Here is a 17237-nt window from a genome sequence, read left to right as displayed (position 1 = left end):
GTGTCTCTCAAGGCCAAGGCCGCCGCCGCAGAATGTCGAAGAACCAAACGAGTTGCGCTGCATGCAAGCTGCAACGTCGGACATGCCGCAGCGACTGCTCTCTTCGCCCCTATTTCGCGGCGGAGCCGCGGATGAAGGATTACGAGCACTTACAGCGCTTGTTCCGCCCCGATTACTTACGGAAGCTGGTCGAGTCTATTTGGCCGCATCTACGGGACGACGCCATCCGCACTCTCGTCTTTGAAGCCGACGCCTGGATGAGTGACCCTGTGCATGGCTGTCTTGGTAACATCAACGATCTTCTGAATAACATAAAGATGCAGGAGAATGAGCTCACAGCGGTGCAGCGGCAACTTGAGTTATGCCGCCCGGTGCCTCCAGCCTGTAGTCCTCCTAAGGTAGCTTGCTTCTTCACCTTTCTTTAATTCTTCCAGGATTTGATATTTTGTTTTTTCTTGTTAGTACTTAATTAGTTCTTGTTTAGATCTTCGTAATATTGTTCTCTCTAATCAATTTCAATTTGTTTTCCGTGATGTAGATTCAAGCAGAAATCGGCGCTGGTGGTCAGTTTCAGTATGCATTTACTTCGTCCGGCGCCGAGCAGTTTGGTGCCGCCCATTATCAGCAGCTAGCGGCCAATATCAATTGGGTAAGCGACAAGTCCAGATCGATCCGTCTTCACTCTTGATTCCAGATTTTAGTAATCGATTTAAAACTAGCATATTAATTAATATTCGTATTAGAATGAACTGAAACGAATGCGTACATAAAATAGTACTGATTTCTTTCTCCTGGTACGAGCAGTCAGAAGAATCATGCACTGCAACGACTAATATGCATCAAGCTTCAATGACCGAGGACGACGAGCCTGTCGGACTTGAGATGAAACTCTGCCCTTCCCGACAAGAACCTTCTTCCAATAATAACTAAATACTTATGAAATCAGGTATTTATGCATCTTCTCCTTTTATATTTGCGTTCGTGTTTTCGATTTAAAACTCATGAACATTATCTATTTGCAGCAGCGAGCCTGCAGCAATCCGACTTAACTGGCCTTCTGTCTCGTTTCCACCCTTTCATCTTGTTTTCACTTCCAAAACTGGCTTTTTGTGTCTTGTCTGTGTGTGTTTTTTCACCTCTTGTATTAGCACTCTATTGCTCTCGTATGAAGCAACGGAGAAGACGAAGGAATCAATTTTTTTATTTAAATGATTTTCATGTTAAATTGTGGAGTTTAATTAACACCTTGTTTTATTAAGGGTAGTTTAAATATTTCACACTTGTATTTTGGTTACTTAGAGAAAAATACTTTGATGTGTACGATTTCTCTTGTAAACTAATTTATCGTCATAGTGAATTATTGCAACAATCGGAAGACAAAACATAGTCTTACTTTGAGGTGAACATGTATAAATTTTGTGTTTTTGTTCTTGATTATTTCTTATTTTGTGATTATTTTTACTCTCGTTAGTATTGAATTAAAACGTCTAATTTTTAATATTTTATTCATATTTTTTTGTATTTACCAGCAAACTTGAATTACATAATATACAATAAAAAATATAATTTCATGACTGTATTCAGCTGCCTTGAATTTTCCACCCAAGCTTGGACATTTCACCACCAGAAGTCCAAATCACTATGAGCGGGATGCAGTTTCCGGCTAGAAACCAGACGAAACCTCACAAATTTCCATTTGGATAATTGCATTGCGAGTATCGATCAATATGCCAAAACCCATGCTTCAACGACTTGTCCAAAACATCTCAGCAATTGGAAACAACAAACCTGGAATTTCATGATCTCATTCCACCTCAGTACTCATTTATATATCTTTCTTCCCATCTGCAAGCGAAACACTGAGACACCCACAGAGCAGAAGTGCCTCTTGCTCTCTCTCTGAATAGAGATCGATCATGGCGCTGTCGAGTTGGTTCTGTGCCAATAACAACAAGAGCATGTTTGTCAAAATCGTTCATCCAGGAGGCAAAGTGGAGCTCCATGATCGGCCCATGATGGCGGCCGAAATCATGCTGCAGAACCCTAGATGTTATGTCACCTATCCGAATGTGTTCCGTCAACCTTGGGCTGTACTCTCTCCTGACTCTGTCCTCTTTCTCGGCCACAAGTACTTCGTTGTTCCCCTTGGGACCATCAGAAGGCTCCAACGAGCCCACCTCAATCGCTCTCCTTCTCCTTCCCTTTCGCCTCTTTCGCCTTCGCCTTCGCCTTCATCCCTTGGAGATGCTCAGTCGGGACACCTCTACGGCTCGCGGCCTCCTCCTCTCGGTGGGGTAGATGATGGGTCGAATTCCTTTTGTTGGTTATTCTCGAATAGGGGCAGTTCGAAAGCACCTGACAGTTGTTTGTCAAAATCGAACAACGAGAGGAAGGATCCACGAGGTAGAGTCGATGGTCTCCAGGAGGAGGAAAGCAGGTGTTTCACGTTCCTGTTTGCAGGGACCAAGGCCAGTGACCGAAGCAGCGAGGGGCTTTCGTCTTCCGAGGCGAAGGAGCTTGCCAAGAGAGGACATGTGGGAAATGGGGCGAAAGGAGTTTCCACGGATCATTGGCTACCCAGCCTGGAGGGCATCAACGAAGAGCACCCCTGTTGAAGATCATCCCGTGGTCATGGCTTACTGGTGGTATTAATCAAAACATACTCCAATCAATCTGCGATTATAAAAATATTGCAGGGAATTCACCAGCTGCGATGGTAATTATAAATCGTCAATAATTTCCTGTTAATAGTTATTAGATCTCGGTTGAAGGAGACTAGTTAGTGGAGGCAAACCCAAACCCACCCAACAGCTCGGTGAATATGGAGAGTCGATGTTGGTTTTGCAGCTATCTGTATCATGAGAGAGACATGAGGCTGCTGGGATTATATCAGCGATGGGAAGACGAAGTAAATATTCCAGAGAGGCTTCCCTGGACTACTTTAGTGCTACTTTGAAGCGCAACTGTGAATGGATTTTAAGAGAGCAGCATTTGCTCCATTAAAAGGCAATCAAATTCAAGCCTTTCAAGCTTCAACCAACAGCTTGCTGCAACAAACATCATATCTCCTTTAATGAAACTGTACTGGAACTTCATGGATTTCATCTGTGCACAGCAACTACTCGGTCCTTGTTTCCTATTTTCAGTTAATTGGTCTTTCTTCCCTCCCTCGCGTACATAATATATGAGGTATCGTATTATTTTTAATAATTTTATAAACTGAGATGGATACAGAGACGGGCAACCCTGTTATCAAACAAAGCTGATGTGTACCCAGTTTTAGCTTATCACGATTCGATGCATTGTTGAGACAGAAAAGAAAGGAAGTTGTCGTCATGGGTTCATTCTGATATTCATTTTTCCTAACCGTGTGTGGAAACGTTAACGAATGCGTTAATGGAGAAGCTTTATCATCTACAGCAGCAGCTCTGCCACAGCTCTCGCCCTCGCTGGCATCAACAAAGGGAAAGACTGAGAGACCTGCCGCATTACACCCATTTTTTTAGTCGTAACTTGTAAGAATCCAAACATGAACTGACATCTCGTTCTTTGCCATCCTCACAAGTCACAAGGATTCAGAAAAAAAAAACACACAAAAAGAAGAGAAAACTGACTTCTTTTTCTTAGTCCTTCGCGACAAGAATATGAAGAAGACATCTTTGCTGCACCCAGAATGTCTTTTCTGGATTCTGGCTTCTGCCTTAAGATTCATATCATCTTTGTTGCTTATATTTTACATCAAATAAAAATATACCTACATGCCTGTCCATCATTGGTAAAATAAAATATTATTCTTTAATTAATCATTTTAATAAAAAGAAATATACTTTTAAATTTTCTAATGAAAGTCACTAATCAATCAAATTATGACTCTGGTCTTTGTTATTTGCATGATTTTTATAACTCACAAAAAGATGTTACAAGTGATGTTCCGAGTCCTATCTCTAGTGACCCTCTAATTTGAGATCTCTACCAGAGGGAAGTTGCCTGGTTCGGATTTGATTCTTTAAGTAATCTCCGATGTTTCGATAATAATTTCATGTTCATGCTTAGATATGGCGGATTTGAGTTGTCACATAGTGACCATAAGGACTTGTTAGTGCTCAGAACATGTGATAGGATTAAGTTGATTTTCCTTGAGAGCATGATATGTGGTAGGACCAAGTCTCATGCCATGGATCACTAGTGGGTCAATTCCCCGTTTAAGTGGCACAGTTCTTGAGTGTCAAGCAAGCCCCTTATTGTCACCCTACAACATGGCTATCAATCCGAAAGCGAGGACTATCAGATAAAAACAGATCGGACGGGCGTAGCCTCTTCTTGAGGTGGCCCACTCGTAACTATAGTATCCGTGCGGCGTAAAAAACGCGCCCACGACACGTTATTTCGCTTGTCTTCATGAATTATTAAATTTACATAAATGCCCACACCTCTCTGTCCTCCAACGTCTCTTTTACTTCCTCCTCTCCCGTCCTGTATTTACTGAACTCTTCTTTTTGTAAAAGCTCCGTTTTCCGTTTCTAGTTTCTTGCTTCTATCTCTCTCCCTTTTCCTATTTCCAAAAATGCTTCTTCTGTCGTCGCTCTTTCTCATCTCTCTGTTCAGTTTCGTTGATTTCGTTTTCGCGATTGGGTGTCCTGATGTTCATCCGTTGCTGGAGTTCAAGTCGTCGGCTGACTCGGCGGATTTTCTCTCGTCTTGGTCCGAGAGCACGGATCCCTGCTCTGGTTCGTGGGTGGGTGTCACTTGCCGCAATGCCCGAGTGACTCGACTTGTTTTACAGGGCATGAACCTTACGGGTTCCATCCAAGCATTGACTCGTCTCGATCAGCTGAGGCTCCTGTCTCTTCAGCACAACAATCTTTCCACCGTTTCAAAGGCGGCGGCGCTCGACTTGTCTGGTTTAAAAAACATGAAGCTTCTCTATCTCTCTTTTAACCGGTTTTCGGGAAACTTCCCCTCTGGAATCTCCTCCCTTCGCCGCCTCCGCCTGCTGGACCTCTCCCACAATCGCTTCTCGGGTTATATCCCCGGGGAGGACTTGAGGCAGCTGCCGCATTTGGTGACACTTCTATTGGAGGAGAATTCCTTCACTGGGCCGTTGATAAACATTCCGGAAGCCCTCTCCGAATTCAACGTCTCTGATAACAACCTCGTTGGAGAAATCCCGGAATCGCTCTCTTTCTTCCCGGTGGATTCCTTCCTTAGAAACCAGAACCTGTGCGGAAAACCTTTGTCGGTGAATTGTTCGAAAAAATCCCTCCGGAGCGACCCCCTGCCTTTGTCCCTGTCAGGGAAAGAGCACCGGGGACCGAAGCTGACCCGAAATCTTTTGTTATTAATCATCCTCGCTGATGCACTGGCTCTGCTCATGATCCTGGCATTGGTCTTCTTCTGCTGCTACAAATGGGCCAAGAGAGCGGAGGACCCACCGAAGAAACAATGGCAACTGAGTAGCAGAACAGGGGGCAATAGGGATAGAAAACGTGGAGGAGGGGAGGAGGAAATGGTGTTTTTCGAGGGCTGCGAGGGATTCCAGAGAGTGGAGGACCTGCTCCGAGCATCAGCGGAGATGCTGGGTAAAGGGATCGTAGGGACCACCTACAAGGCGGTGATGGATGGGGGGAAGGTGGTGGTGGTGAAGCGCGTGAGAGAGAGGAGGAACAGGAAAGAAGTGTGGCCATCGTTAAGGCAGGTAGGTAGATTGAGGCACGACAACGTGGTCGCCCTCCGGGCATTCTACTACTCCAAAGAGGAGATGCTCCTGGTATACGACTTCCTCCGGAACAGCAGCCTTCACTCCCTGCTACATGGTCAGTTTCCTCTTTCTTTTGCGTGTATTTACATTTATTTGTTAAATAAATCTTCCCTTCCCGCCTTGAAATTCTGCAAGAAAATGAAGAATCATGCATTGATAGTTTCAGTCCTCTGCTGTAACCGCTGAACAATCAAGAGACGGTTACTGTGAGTAATTGCTGGAGTCAGTAAGTTAGAAAATTGTGATTGAAGTTCAAACAAAATCAGTGGATTTAAAGCTCCTGTTTTTTTCTTGTTGGGTCGCCGTATCCTATACTCAGTCTGGCAAAGGACGATTCTTCAAAATTTGTCCTTTCGACCGGAACAAATTTTCAAGATCTGAGCTGTTTGATCCCAACGTGATGTTGTCTTTCCTTGTATTACAGGTAACAGGGGCCCAGGACGAACCCCTCTTGGATGGACAACAAGACTGCTGCTATCAGCGGGGGCCGCGAAGGGCCTGGCCTTCCTCCACTACTCATGCCAGACAAAGATGGCCCATGGTCATCTTACATCGTCCAACATTTTGGTCGACAACAACTGGAACGCTTGCATCTCAGATTTCGGACTCCACCTTCTCCTCCCTCCATCTTCAAGATCATTTTCACCTAGCAAAGCGTACAAGGCCCCGGAATTAGTCGCCAGCAGTAACAATCACCACAACAATAAAGTCCCGCAAGAGTGCGATGTGTACAGCTTCGGGGTAATTATTCTGGAGATATTGACGGGGAAAACGCCAGGCGACGGAGATGTCGACCTGGTGAAGTGGGTCCGGGGGACGGTGAGGGAAGAATGGACGTCGGAGGTGTTTGATCTGGAGCTGTTAAGGGAAAGAGAAATGGAGGAAGAGATGGTGGGTCTGCTGCAGGTCGCCTTACTCTGCTCGGCTCCAGAGCCTAAAGATCGTCCGAAGATGGGCATCGTTCATAAGATGATCGAAGAGATAGGAGCCAGAGGAAGCAGCGGGAGGCGCGGTGGAGGGCTCTCCTCTCCGGCTACCTACCTCTCCTCCTCTGGTTCTTCCCCTGCCCTATCGGATGACGGGGCTCCAAACAGGAATTTGTTCTGATTTTCTTGTTCATTTGGTTGATTATATCATGCGGTGCCTTCTTTTATTTGAGTGAATGGAAACTTTGAGACCGGTAAAATAAGAGGGGAATCGCGTGAATTTCTGAGTTGGAGATTTGGGCAAGGTGGTTGTTGAGAATTCTGAGTCTCCACGATAATCGATGGGTCACCCTCTAGAATCAAACTTTGCAGGCTCTGTTGAGGTTACTCTGACATCTGACTCTGGCGCGGCGCATGTTGTATTGATTACTCTGTTTTTCTGCCTGGAGTATCGGAAACCGGAGTAAGAACAAAGCGGAACTGTTATACGAATTCTTATCGTCTTTATTTATCTAATTGTTTTAGTAAGGACAATGGTCCATGGTTTACATCTAGTTTTGCAAAATTATAATCATAGACTCAAATCGTAAGTTATTGAATTAGAGATAAATTTAAATTATAGTATTGTAATCACCTATAATTTTATAATATACACATAATTAATGATAATCATGGTAATATTATTCTATATTCTTATATTCTACATTGTATAATAGTAGTACTTCTCTACTTAAATTATCCCTCGTTGTCATCACTGCCCCTACCGCCTTCGTTGTTTGCTCTGCCGGCAACCTCCCTCACCAGCGCTGCATAGAACCCCCCACACTTCCTTCGCTTTTCCATCGTCGCCGATTTCTCACCGAAATCGGTTCACCCCGCCACCGATGTCTGCCCTGTTGGCAACCGCCAGTGTTGCACTTCATTCGCTCTTCTCTCATCACCGATTTCCGATCGAAATCGGTCCACCCCACTGCTGCTGTCAGATTTGTCGACAACCACCCTCACCGGCTCCGCACATAACCCTCCTCCCTGGATACCTAAGTTGAAAACACCCCATCCCACACAACATGCGAGTTTCGCACGTGCAACCAAAAAGAAACAGAAAACCTCTCTGCAAAACCTCTTATCCCCATTCGGACGATGCGATTCCATATGCTTCAGTGTCGTTGTTCTTACTCATCTCTCACTGGATAATGCAATTCTGTCCACTTCAGCTGCTACCAATGTCGTTGCTATTCCACATCTCTTCCCCAGACAATGCAATTTTGTCTACTTCAGCCGCTACTCTTCCTCATCTCTTCACAAAACGATACAATTTCGTCTGTCCCAGCCACCTTAGTGTTGTTGCTCTTCCACCGGATGATGCGATTCCGTTCGCCCCAACCGCTACCCTTCCACCGAATGATGCAATTCAATTCGCTCCAGCCACTGTTCTTCCACTGGACGATGCGATTCCATCCACCCCAACCGCTATCCTTCCATTGGATGATACGATTCTGTCTGGCCCACCCACCTCTAGTGCTGCTGCTCTTCTCAGTCGTTACCAATGTCGCTACTCTCTCCAAACCACTTCAGAGAACACGTTCCTCTTTTGAAGATCAAGATTGGACTCTCCTGTCGGAACTCCATTTTGTGGGGGAATGATAGAAATAAAAATAAAAATAATGGTAGAGATAAAATAGACTCAAATTATAAGTGATTGAATTAGAGACAGACTCAAATTGCAGAGTTGTAATCACTTACTTACTGTCTCTGTTGTAATTCTATAAATAATATACACCTGATCAATGATAATCACGACAATATTATTCTACATTACTATATTCTACATAACAATGAAGATAGTGAAGCATAATCTAGTCTCTTTTCAATTAATGTTGTTAAAAATGTAAACCTGTAACGAAATCCAGTTAAACTAATTCATCTTAGTTTCATAAGGTTAAATTGGTGCTAGCTTCCTAAATATAAATTAGTTTTTTTTTTAAATTCATTAAGAAGTACTTCTGTTTAATTCTGCAGTGCTACACAAGAATATAAAAAAACCTCTGCTTGTTTGGTCAATTTTTTTCAAACATATTCGGAGATAACTGGGGAGGACTCAGGAATTATGAGTTCGATTACGTGATTCGTATGATTGTCTGATGCACGGATTCAAAATCAATCACTAAACCCTCACAGAGGACCCCCTGATCTCTAAACCTGATCTTGGTCTAGATTGGGGAATTCTTGAGAGAACCCCCTGAAAGAGAACACCGATGCTTATCCCACCCAGACTTTGAAAGCCCGTGGGTCGCTGATGAACTATATATTTCAAACTAACCAAGCACTAAATGCCAATTCTTTTCTGGCCAGAAACGTTATCAAGAAGCAGGAAGCCACACAGAATCAGAAAAACAGAGGATTACATATAGAAGCATTTATTACTTCTTGCCTCTTGGGGTTAAGAAGGCCAGCATAGGCTTCAGTTTGTGGGTTGTGAGCTGAACAGTGTCTTCATTCTCTTCCTCCCCTTCCTTTAGCCTCCACTCAAAGTCCTGCACAAATCTACCAATGGCTGAACAAGAAATCAACATCGCTTGCAGAGCTCCTGCGCAGCTTCTCTTACCCCCACCAAAAGACATTGTCTTGTGCAAATCCATTGTCTCATTGGGTTTCTCAACAAACCTCTCAGGCTTCCATTCTTCGGGGTGATCCCATTCCTTTTTATCCATGTTGCAGCCATAGATGTTGATAGCAATCTGAAGTCAAAAGTATGTATCAAAACCAGTATTGCAGTCATTCACTACAACTAGAAAGAAAGAAAAGAGCTGGTTTAACTTAATCAACTAGGTTCTATACTTTTAGAAAAGGTTTGGTTACCCTTTTGAGTTACTAAAGAAAGAAAACTCACCTCGGTCCCAGCAGGGATTTTATATCCACCCAATTGGGTGTCTTCATGAACATACCTCGGAGGTATGATTGGAACAGGAGAATGCTTACGGAGAGTCTCATGGAAAATAGCACTCAAATATGGTAGCTGAGGCAAATGGTTCTCTGTCACCTTCTCAGACCCACAGACTCCTCGAATTTCCTGGTAAAGCCGATCCTGCCACAAAAAGAACAGTCAGAAACACACACAATGTTGTTAAACCCCTAACACAAGAAATTGTTGACCAAGAGAATAACCTGACATTCAGGGTTCTTCGCCAGTTCATACATAGCCCATTCAGTCGTAACCAAAGTAGTATCAGAGGTCTCAATTATAGCTTCCCAAACCAACATGGTTAGTTGTTCTTCAGTAAGCATTTTTGTTTCGGAGAGAAGGAAGTCAAGATAACAGTCAACTTTCTAATCAAATGCACAGTAACAGCAGGGAAAGAAGTTAGTTTAACTACAGTGGTATCAGAGTTGAAAGCTAGATAAAGAATCTACAGATATAACAACCTCTCCCCCATCAATCCGTTTCTTTTGATTTTGAATCAGAGCCCTGGTCACTGCACTCCTGCGATAGGCCATTTGGTGTATTTTCTCTTCAACTGGCTTGTTAGGAACCCATCTTAAGTATGGGAAGAAATCCCTCCAGTCCACCTCAATTGCACCCATCATTGGATCAACCACTAAGATGTCAAAAATTTCTGATTGTGATAAGCATTTACCAAGCTCTCCCACATAAATGGACTCGATGTCCTTACCCAGTGCCTGAAAATTACAGTCCCATATTGAATGTTCTTCTTACCTTTGTTCCAAAGAAAGATAACCAGAAGATCATGCAAGAAGAAACCTTACTTGTCTAAGAGCCAATTTGAAAAGTTCTCTCTTAAACACCACTCTAAGATTTACTGCTTGAAGAGCATTCTCTTTGATGTATGCATGCAACTGGCTCAACATACTATCTATCATGGTTTCTCTGAGATGATGATTTCGTTTCTGATATTGAGAATACAAGTAATCATATCAGCTTTTAATAGTATAAACACTGGAATTTTTAAGCCTGCAAAAAGGCTTTGTGATGCAAACCTGAGCACTTGGTCCCAAAATGATTTTGAGTATGTTACGTTTCACCATCTTATGGAAATCACCATAGTCACTCATGGCGACCATTGATTTATCAGCTGTGAGTATCGTTAATGCATTTGAAAGCTTTCTAGAAGAGATAGATGAGAATTTAGCCACCATGGCCTGCAAAGAGCCAAACGATGCCACCGTTAAAACAAGTATGTCAGAACCATGGTCTTCACAATCAGACAGTACACTGGATAATTAAGACAATATGTGATTTTAATACTAACCAAGAGAAATACTAACCGAAATATAAGAAATGAGAAAAGAAATAATATAAGGTTAAGCATGCAAATAGGTTATTACGGATTAGAACTAAAAAACAAAGAATAAAAACCGAGTATTAAGATAAAAGGAAGGAAGAAAAAACTGCCTCTTTTGCAACTTCAGCGGTATTGAGAACCACCAGGGTGGTAGCTCCAGTCTTAATGGAGTAGATCGGCCCATACAGCTCAGCCCATTTAGCGAATGTCTGGTGAGGTTTCTTTGCCTTCAATTGAAGCAAATTTCCGATCAAAGGTAGGCCAGGAATAGCTGCAAGTTTCAACAGAAACTCAGACTAGGGAAAAGGAAAAAAGAAATAACTAAGATCAACTCGGTTTCGCATTTGAAACACACAAAACAGAAACTGAATTAAAAAGTTTGATAGATAAACTTCCTTGAACAAGATTGGGATCCCTCAGCTTTCAGATTAAGCAAGTGAAAAAATAACACAAATACAATCAAAACCCCGCAACAAACACGACCGGTATTACAGCCGAAAAAAAAAAAAATTATTAGTAATGTCGCAGCGGCGACCCAAAGGGAAGAAACAGCTCTACACGACCCTTGTATGAAAATAGAAAAGTTCCACATAAACAATTTAGCTTGAAGGTATACATTTACCTAGCCAGACATACAAATCAGATCATACACCTTGATGAATCATACATCCACATAAAAACATAAAAAAATGGGTACCTGGTGGATAATCAGATACTCGCTTCCGATCAAAGAAAACCCTTCCAATAAGAAACGAAATCAACACAACGAGAGCAATAGTACCCACTTCTACGAAATTGACATCGTTCAGAAACTCCATTTTCACCAGAGCCGAAATCAACTCGGATAATACTTGCTCAGTAATATTGAAGTAGAGAGAGTAGGAGTAGACTCAGTGCTTAAATAGCGAGTAAACCACTAAACACGCCAAGACAAGGAGGCCTAGGGAGCATTTCTTGGAACAAATAGCAGAATCGTCTCCATCAGACGCAGACGTGAAGGCGAATAAAGCACCTTGTCGCCTTGCGCCGGACATGTATCGAATCTTTTGGCAGAATAATGAGTTATAACTAAACGAAGGGGGGAAGCCGCCTTGTTTCAGGTCTTTTTCAGGCCCAGGGAGAAAAATAAATGGTCGTTTATAGCCGGATAAAGAGGCGTTCGACAAGGAAACCGGGGTCGTGAGGTTGTCTGCTGGCGTGGTGTCTCGTTTCCCCTCGCGTTGAATTCCAATAATTCCCTGACAAGTAATAGCCGGAAAGGCAAATAAAGTAACTTTTTAAACAGAAATTGAAAGTAATTAAAATTTGTAATCTTTCTATTTTTTTCTAAAAGCTCGTATCATAAAAAGCACGTGGCTCTATCTTTGTTTTTCTCAATGATTTTTTTATAAATAAATAAATAAATAAATTTTTTACATTAATTATTTCTTTTTATCATTTTTATAAATAAATAAATTTATCATTGACATTTAAAAATTATGGATAAATTTTAATTTTTTATTTAATTATGTGTATGTTTTATTAATAAATAAATATATTAATTAGTAACTTTATTTATGTAGTGTAATTAGTCAAAGGATGAAGGATTATGTGTAATTAATCGCAACAAAATCAGTCCTCTGAGATTAATCACAAAACTACTAGTCTTGCACGGAAGATTTTAGACACAGTAAACAGGGGTTTAAGTTCTGGGAGCCAAGATGGCTTCCAGTGGCTTGAGCCTGTGGGAAGTGAAAGCAAAGGTGTTTTCATCCCCTGCATCATCTTCGGATATGCTCCACTTGAACTCTTGCAAGAACCGGGCCATGGCCGTGCAGAGTATTGCTGCAGCCTGTGATGCGCCAATGCACGCTCTCTTCCCTGCCCCAAATGCCATAGACCTGTGGATATCCATTAGTTCGAAATCTTCGTTCAGGAACCTCTCCGGCTTCCATTTCTCAGGATCTTCCCACTGCTTTTTGTCCATGTTACAGGCATAAATATTGATTGCAATCTGAACATATGAAAATACATATCGCGTTAGCCATTTTCAATGGTTTATGTTTCTGGAACTTCATACTAGTTTCAAGAGTAACAGTGCGTGCTTATCTGCTGTGCCAACAGAAGTTTGCGTGGGTGTCTTTGAGAAAGAAAGAGAGGGAGAAGAAGAGACAAGGCTTGCCTGGCTTCCTGCTGAGATGTGGTATCCTCCAATTTGAGTGTCTTCATGGGTATACCTGGTGGGAAGTATTGAAACAGAAGGGTGTTTTCTCTGCAACTCATGGAAAACAGCATTCAAGTATGGCATCCGAGGTAAGTGATCCTCGCTAGCCTTGCTTGCTCCACACACCTCTTTGATTTCCTGATAAAGCTTCTCTTGACATTCAGTGTTCCTGGCGAGTTCAAACATTGCCCACTCCATTCCAAACAGTGTTGTGTCCACATTTATAAGCAGGCCTTCCCAGATCAGATTCCTCAGTTGCTTCTCCGAAAACTCCTTTGCTTCTTTAAGTAGGAATCCAGGTAGTTGTTTGGTTCCTGGAGGAAAGAAAAAATGATGGTCTACTGGGCTACTTCGATACGAAAGTCTTCTTTCCAGGTTGCAGATGGACGTTTGAAGTGAACAGAAAACGGATCAAGAGACAGAAAGTACCTGTGATAAACGAGTTGGATCTTCTAAACGATTACCAATCAAGGCCTTAATTATTGCCTCCCTTTGGTCCATCCATCTTTGGATCTTCATCTCGAACTTCTTATTCGGAACCCATCGCAAATAAGGAAAGAAATCCCTCCAGTCTGGTTCTAATGACAAAGACAGCGGGTCCTCCAGTAGCTTCCTGTAGACATCAATTTTTGGAATCTCAGTTCCGAGCTCTTTTACATAAATTGACCGGAGATCCTTGCCTATTACCTGCAGCAATCACACAGTCGAGCATTTAAACAAACTGGTGATCGAACATCAGTTGAAAAGGAAGCAGCAGCCCAAAAAATTCTTGAATAGGCAGGCATCTAAGTATACTCACTTGTTTTAGTGCTAAACCCATCAATTCATATTTCATGAATTCCCTCACCATGATTTTTTCCCCAGGATTAGCAGCGACCTCAGCATGAAATTTCTTGACGAGATTCTCCACCACTTCTTCTCTGTATGGACGGAAACGCTTCTGTTTTTCAAACGAGCAAGTTTTGATTACCACCCAGTTCATCTCCTTGACTGTGGAAATCAGAAAAAAAAATTATTTTACAAACCTGAGGGGCTGCAGCTACAACTGAAGTGAGAAGATGTCGTTTAAGTTTCTTGTACTCTTCTCCGAAATCACTCATTGAAACCATAAACTTGTGGCCGCTCATAATCTGAATTGCATTTGGAAGCTTGCGGGATGAGATTGATGAGAAGCGAGTGATCATGGCCTGCAAGAAAAGAACAGAGAGCGGTACATATTTTGCCGGCATTAAAGGAAAACCTTCAGAGTTGAGAGACGGTAGAGCAGAGCAATTAAACTGAAAACCTCCTTGGCAAGATCGGAAGAGTTTATAACCACAAAGGTTGGAGCTCCCATCTTCACAGTGAATATGGGTCCATACTTCTCCGCCCATTTCACAAAGGTTTTCGCTGGTTTCTTCTCTCTCAGTTGGAACAAATTCCCGATAAGTGGCCAGCCTCCCCGAACAGCTTTACCATCCACAGCCAGAAAAAAAAACAAAAACATGAATCAGAAGAAGATCCCCCAGTTATTAACTCTCAACTGAATATAACAGAGAAACATGGAGATTGAGCAGAGAAAAAGAAAAAAAAAAAAAAAAAGTCTAGAAGGAAGAAACTATTACCAGGTGGAGGGGAGCCCTGGTTCTTCGTTCTTACTGAGCTGAGAACCAAAAGAAGGGAAATCACGAACCATGCGGCCAGAACAAACTGGGAAGAATCCATCCGCGCCTCTTTCTTCCTGAGCACAGTGCAGTTAAGAGTCAAGATTCGGATGGCTCGATGATCAAGGGCGCTATTTTTTTTTTTAATTGACGGAATTTTTTCCAAAAATTGGTCAACCAAGGGTCTACCAAAATATTTAGAAAACTAATTTTGATGCTCCACCCTCATGATCAACCACCATGTTGGCCTGCATAGATGGCAAGACCAATGAAAATATTTTCTTTATTTTTACAAAAATCTTATCACCAGTACCGAGTTCAAGAGTAGGTAACACCAGACTCCGAATTATTGTTGATATGGACTCCGCCTACAAAATTTCAAAACTTCGTCAGATGCTTCGTTTTGCATGATAACATCTTCTCTAGTTGCTCTCATCTCTGTCATCTGATTGGAAACTCCGTTAATGACAAAACCCCTAATCCAGACAAAGCTCGTTTCACCAAGAAGAAGTAGTAGAAGATAAAGCTACCTGAGCAGCAGCACCTAATTGGTTGGTGAATTGTCAGCAATAAACAAAACCAATGGCGGGTCTATAAGATGACATTACGATTTTGGTTTAAAGATTCTTCATGAAAGATGCTCGAAGAAGAAGCCAATTTCCGTATAAAATGGTGATCTGCACATATATAAATGCGGTCAAGGATGCTTTGATTCCGATCTGTTTTACTTGAAATATACCATGTCTTGCGTGGAGAAGAGATTGTTGAACCTGGAGGAACTGAATATGCTCGCCCGGAAAACGCCACAAGGTCCGATAGATCCGCATTCCGCAGAGACTTGATTAATCTATTCTGAACAAACTTGTGATTTCATTTGAAGCGGCAGACTCTACACTGACGCAATTTAGATAATGCGTGTAAGTATTATATTGAGAATCCCATCGGAAAATGTTATGAGAGATACCCGATTTTTTAGGCGATCTTCTTACTGTTGAAAAATGGATCATGTCGGGAGGATCTACCAAAAGCTTACAGTTTCTGAAGGCTACGTTGAAGCTTCTCGTGGAGGGTGTTCTTCCTGTTTGCTCCCTGACATTGCTGCTGCTTCCAACTTCTCACCACCTGCGGCATTCATAGCACCAGCAACCTTGGCAAATGCTGCAATCCCACCCACGGCAACAGCCCTCAATGCAACTGTTGGCTTTATCACCATTTTGGTACCTACCACAACCGGCATCCATATAAGAAAAATTATTTCAACTATGATAGCTTTATTCAACATCCGTGCAATAGAAATTTATTTTAAAAAATGTAGTTTCGTATAACAGAATAAATCCAAAGTGTCAAGTTCAGTATTCTTCGGCCTCTATCCAAGAAATGTAAACCTAGCACAAACTATTTTATATTTGTTAGTGGGAATAATCCCACCTGGATAATATTAAAAAAACCATGCGGGTTATTAATCGGGAAGATGTCTCCTAACTCGGTTAAGTCATTTTGGCATCAACTTAGACACAACTTTAATATGGTATTAGAACAGGATTTTTACCTTATTGAGCCTAGTTTGTACCCTATTTGCGTTGTTCATGTCAAGAGTAATTACCGAAAGACTCGATAAAAACTTATTTGGGCAGTGATTTCAGCAATTGTCAAAATAAACTTTAATCGTAACGATTTGTAATTTACCACTAAAACAAATACTTTTTGAAAGAATCTGTTATATGCTTAGGAAGAAACTCCAAATAACTCCAATTACCAAGATTTGAATATATCTGGATTTTCTCCAGATATATAACTATCCTGTTCCATATTCCATTGGAGTCGGTAGTCATACACGAAATATGATCACCAATCCGTTTGATACGAACCACGTCAACCCGTGACGAAACCAAATACCAAATCTAGTAATCGTCCCCAAGACCTTTCAAGTTTGGATGGAAACCGCGACCCGTTGCTTAACAAAGCAAGAACCTTGGTATAGTGAAAACGCCACAAACGGGGATGGATAATCCATTTGATAAGTTGATATTGAACGCCACAAGGAAATCCTTGATAAGTTCGAATTTTTTTTTCAATAACTCAAGAAGAAGAATCTCTCAATATATATAATGATCAAAGGTTTTCAAATCCGTATACAAGTCATCTATTTATAATGGAGGACGTGATAATTTTCCCTAATTACATTCAATTAACGAAAACTACTTACGGTAACTTGAAGTAAATAAAATTCTAATTTAATGCAAATGAGATCTTCCAAGATATGTTGCCAACTCGTGGATATCCTTGTGGGTTCCACGAGATCTCATGGTGGGTCCCACCAGCTTGTGTCACCATGGTCGGTCCCATATTGTAGTAAAGTAAATCTATCCCATGTCCTCGTGGTGGGTCCCACTAGCTTGTGCCTCC

The 17237-nt window shown here is 41.9% G+C and overlaps 5 protein-coding genes and 1 long non-coding RNA gene across 9 annotated transcripts; 3 read left to right on the top strand and 3 right to left on the bottom strand.

The window, feature by feature from the left end:
- The first annotated feature begins 32 nt into the window (after window positions 1-32).
- LOC137950230 (LOB domain-containing protein 28-like) lies at window positions 33-425 on the top strand. The gene has a single exon (XM_068796615.1). It carries the CDS (start codon window positions 33-35, stop codon window positions 423-425), a length of 393 nt encoding a protein of 130 aa, XP_068652716.1.
- A 137-nt stretch (window positions 426-562) lies between these two features.
- Window positions 563-1292, top strand: LOC137949790 (uncharacterized). The gene is made up of 3 exons (XR_011111895.1): window positions 563-649; window positions 805-946; window positions 1023-1292. It is a non-coding gene; the product is annotated as an uncharacterized lncRNA (long non-coding RNA).
- Window positions 1293-4430: 3138 nt separating this feature from the next.
- On the top strand, window positions 4431-7277 carry LOC137950841 (probable leucine-rich repeat receptor-like protein kinase At1g68400). The gene is made up of 2 exons (XM_068797486.1): window positions 4431-5813; window positions 6183-7277. Exons 1-2 carry the CDS (start codon window positions 4565-4567, stop codon window positions 6863-6865), a joined length of 1932 nt encoding a protein of 643 aa, XP_068653587.1. The 5' UTR covers window positions 4431-4564; the 3' UTR covers window positions 6866-7277.
- Window positions 7278-8836: 1559 nt separating this feature from the next.
- LOC137949743 (ent-kaurene oxidase 2-like) lies at window positions 8837-11974 on the bottom strand. Its single transcript, XM_068795912.1, has 8 exons — window positions 11683-11974; window positions 11096-11256; window positions 10681-10842; window positions 10450-10590; window positions 10108-10362; window positions 9850-10011; window positions 9575-9769; window positions 8837-9422 (listed from the first exon to the last, which is right to left on the bottom strand). The coding sequence occupies exons 1-8, from the start codon at window positions 11801-11803 to the stop codon at window positions 9105-9107; spliced, it is 1515 nt and encodes a 504-aa protein (XP_068652013.1). The 5' UTR covers window positions 11804-11974; the 3' UTR covers window positions 8837-9104.
- A 607-nt stretch (window positions 11975-12581) lies between these two features.
- LOC137950492 (ent-kaurene oxidase-like) lies at window positions 12582-15719 on the bottom strand. Of its 4 annotated transcripts, XM_068796981.1 has the most exons (10): window positions 15602-15719; window positions 15362-15508; window positions 15145-15199; window positions 14793-14908; window positions 14474-14637; window positions 14214-14375; window positions 13988-14128; window positions 13618-13875; window positions 13147-13502; window positions 12582-12978 (listed from the first exon to the last, which is right to left on the bottom strand). In XM_068796981.1, the coding sequence occupies exons 4-9, from the start codon at window positions 14890-14892 to the stop codon at window positions 13440-13442; spliced, it is 888 nt and encodes a 295-aa protein (XP_068653082.1). In that variant the 5' UTR covers window positions 14893-14908; window positions 15145-15199; window positions 15362-15508; window positions 15602-15719; the 3' UTR covers window positions 12582-12978; window positions 13147-13439. The 4 variants fall into 4 exon arrangements, with proteins under 4 accessions (XP_068653082.1, XP_068653080.1, XP_068653081.1 ...); XM_068796979.1 differs by having other exon boundaries at window positions 15021-15508; XM_068796980.1 differs by having other exon boundaries at window positions 15145-15508.
- Window positions 12667-13386, bottom strand: LOC137950228 (ent-kaurene oxidase 2-like). Its single transcript, XM_068796613.1, has 2 exons — window positions 13147-13386; window positions 12667-12978 (listed from the first exon to the last, which is right to left on the bottom strand). Exons 1-2 carry the CDS (start codon window positions 13384-13386, stop codon window positions 12667-12669), a joined length of 552 nt encoding a protein of 183 aa, XP_068652714.1.
- Window positions 15720-17237: the final 1518 nt, after the last annotated feature.

The sequence above is a fragment of the Aristolochia californica genome, unplaced genomic scaffold (assembly GCF_029961685.1).
Source record: "Aristolochia californica isolate CCGP_79_NKW_82.1479 unplaced genomic scaffold, dmAriCali1.0.hap1 SCAF_14, whole genome shotgun sequence".
NCBI lineage: Eukaryota > Viridiplantae > Streptophyta > Magnoliopsida > Piperales > Aristolochiaceae > Aristolochia > Aristolochia californica.
Note: the sequence above shows the minus strand (reverse complement) of the source record. Positions and strands in the feature narration are given on the sequence as shown.

Excerpts from the sequence above, each read along its gene's own strand:
- LOC137950230 (XM_068796615.1), top strand. The coding sequence starts at position 33 with ATGTCGAAGAACCAAACGAGTTGCGCTGCATGCAAGCTGCAACGTCGG.
- LOC137950841 (XM_068797486.1), top strand. The coding sequence starts at position 4,565 with ATGCTTCTTCTGTCGTCGCTCTTTCTCATCTCTCTGTTCAGTTTCGTT. Across the intron at positions 5,814-6,182 it reads CCTTCACTCCCTGCTACATG|GTAACAGGGGCCCAGGACGA; the intron begins GTCAGTTTCCTC and ends CTTGTATTACAG.
- LOC137949743 (XM_068795912.1), bottom strand. The coding sequence starts at position 11,803 with ATGGAGTTTCTGAACGATGTCAATTTCGTAGAAGTGGGTACTATTGCT. Across the intron at positions 10,363-10,449 it reads TCAAATTGGCTCTTAGACAA|GCACTGGGTAAGGACATCGA; the intron begins GTAAGGTTTCTT and ends TGTAATTTTCAG. Across the intron at positions 9,770-9,849 it reads CGAAGAACCCTGAATGTCAG|GATCGGCTTTACCAGGAAAT; the intron begins GTTATTCTCTTG and ends TTTTTGTGGCAG.
- LOC137950228 (XM_068796613.1), bottom strand. The coding sequence starts at position 13,386 with ATGGAGTGGGCAATGTTTGAACTCGCCAGGAACACTGAATGTCAAGAG. Across the intron at positions 12,979-13,146 it reads ACATCTCAGCAGGAAGCCAG|ATTGCAATCAATATTTATGC; the intron begins GCAAGCCTTGTC and ends TCATATGTTCAG.
- LOC137950492 (XM_068796979.1), bottom strand. The coding sequence starts at position 14,892 with ATGGATTCTTCCCAGTTTGTTCTGGCCGCATGGTTCGTGATTTCCCTT. Across the intron at positions 14,376-14,473 it reads CTTCCGATCTTGCCAAGGAG|GCCATGATCACTCGCTTCTC; the intron begins GTTTTCAGTTTA and ends CTTTTCTTGCAG. Across the intron at positions 13,876-13,987 it reads TGGGTTTAGCACTAAAACAA|GTAATAGGCAAGGATCTCCG; the intron begins GTGAGTATACTT and ends TGATTGCTGCAG.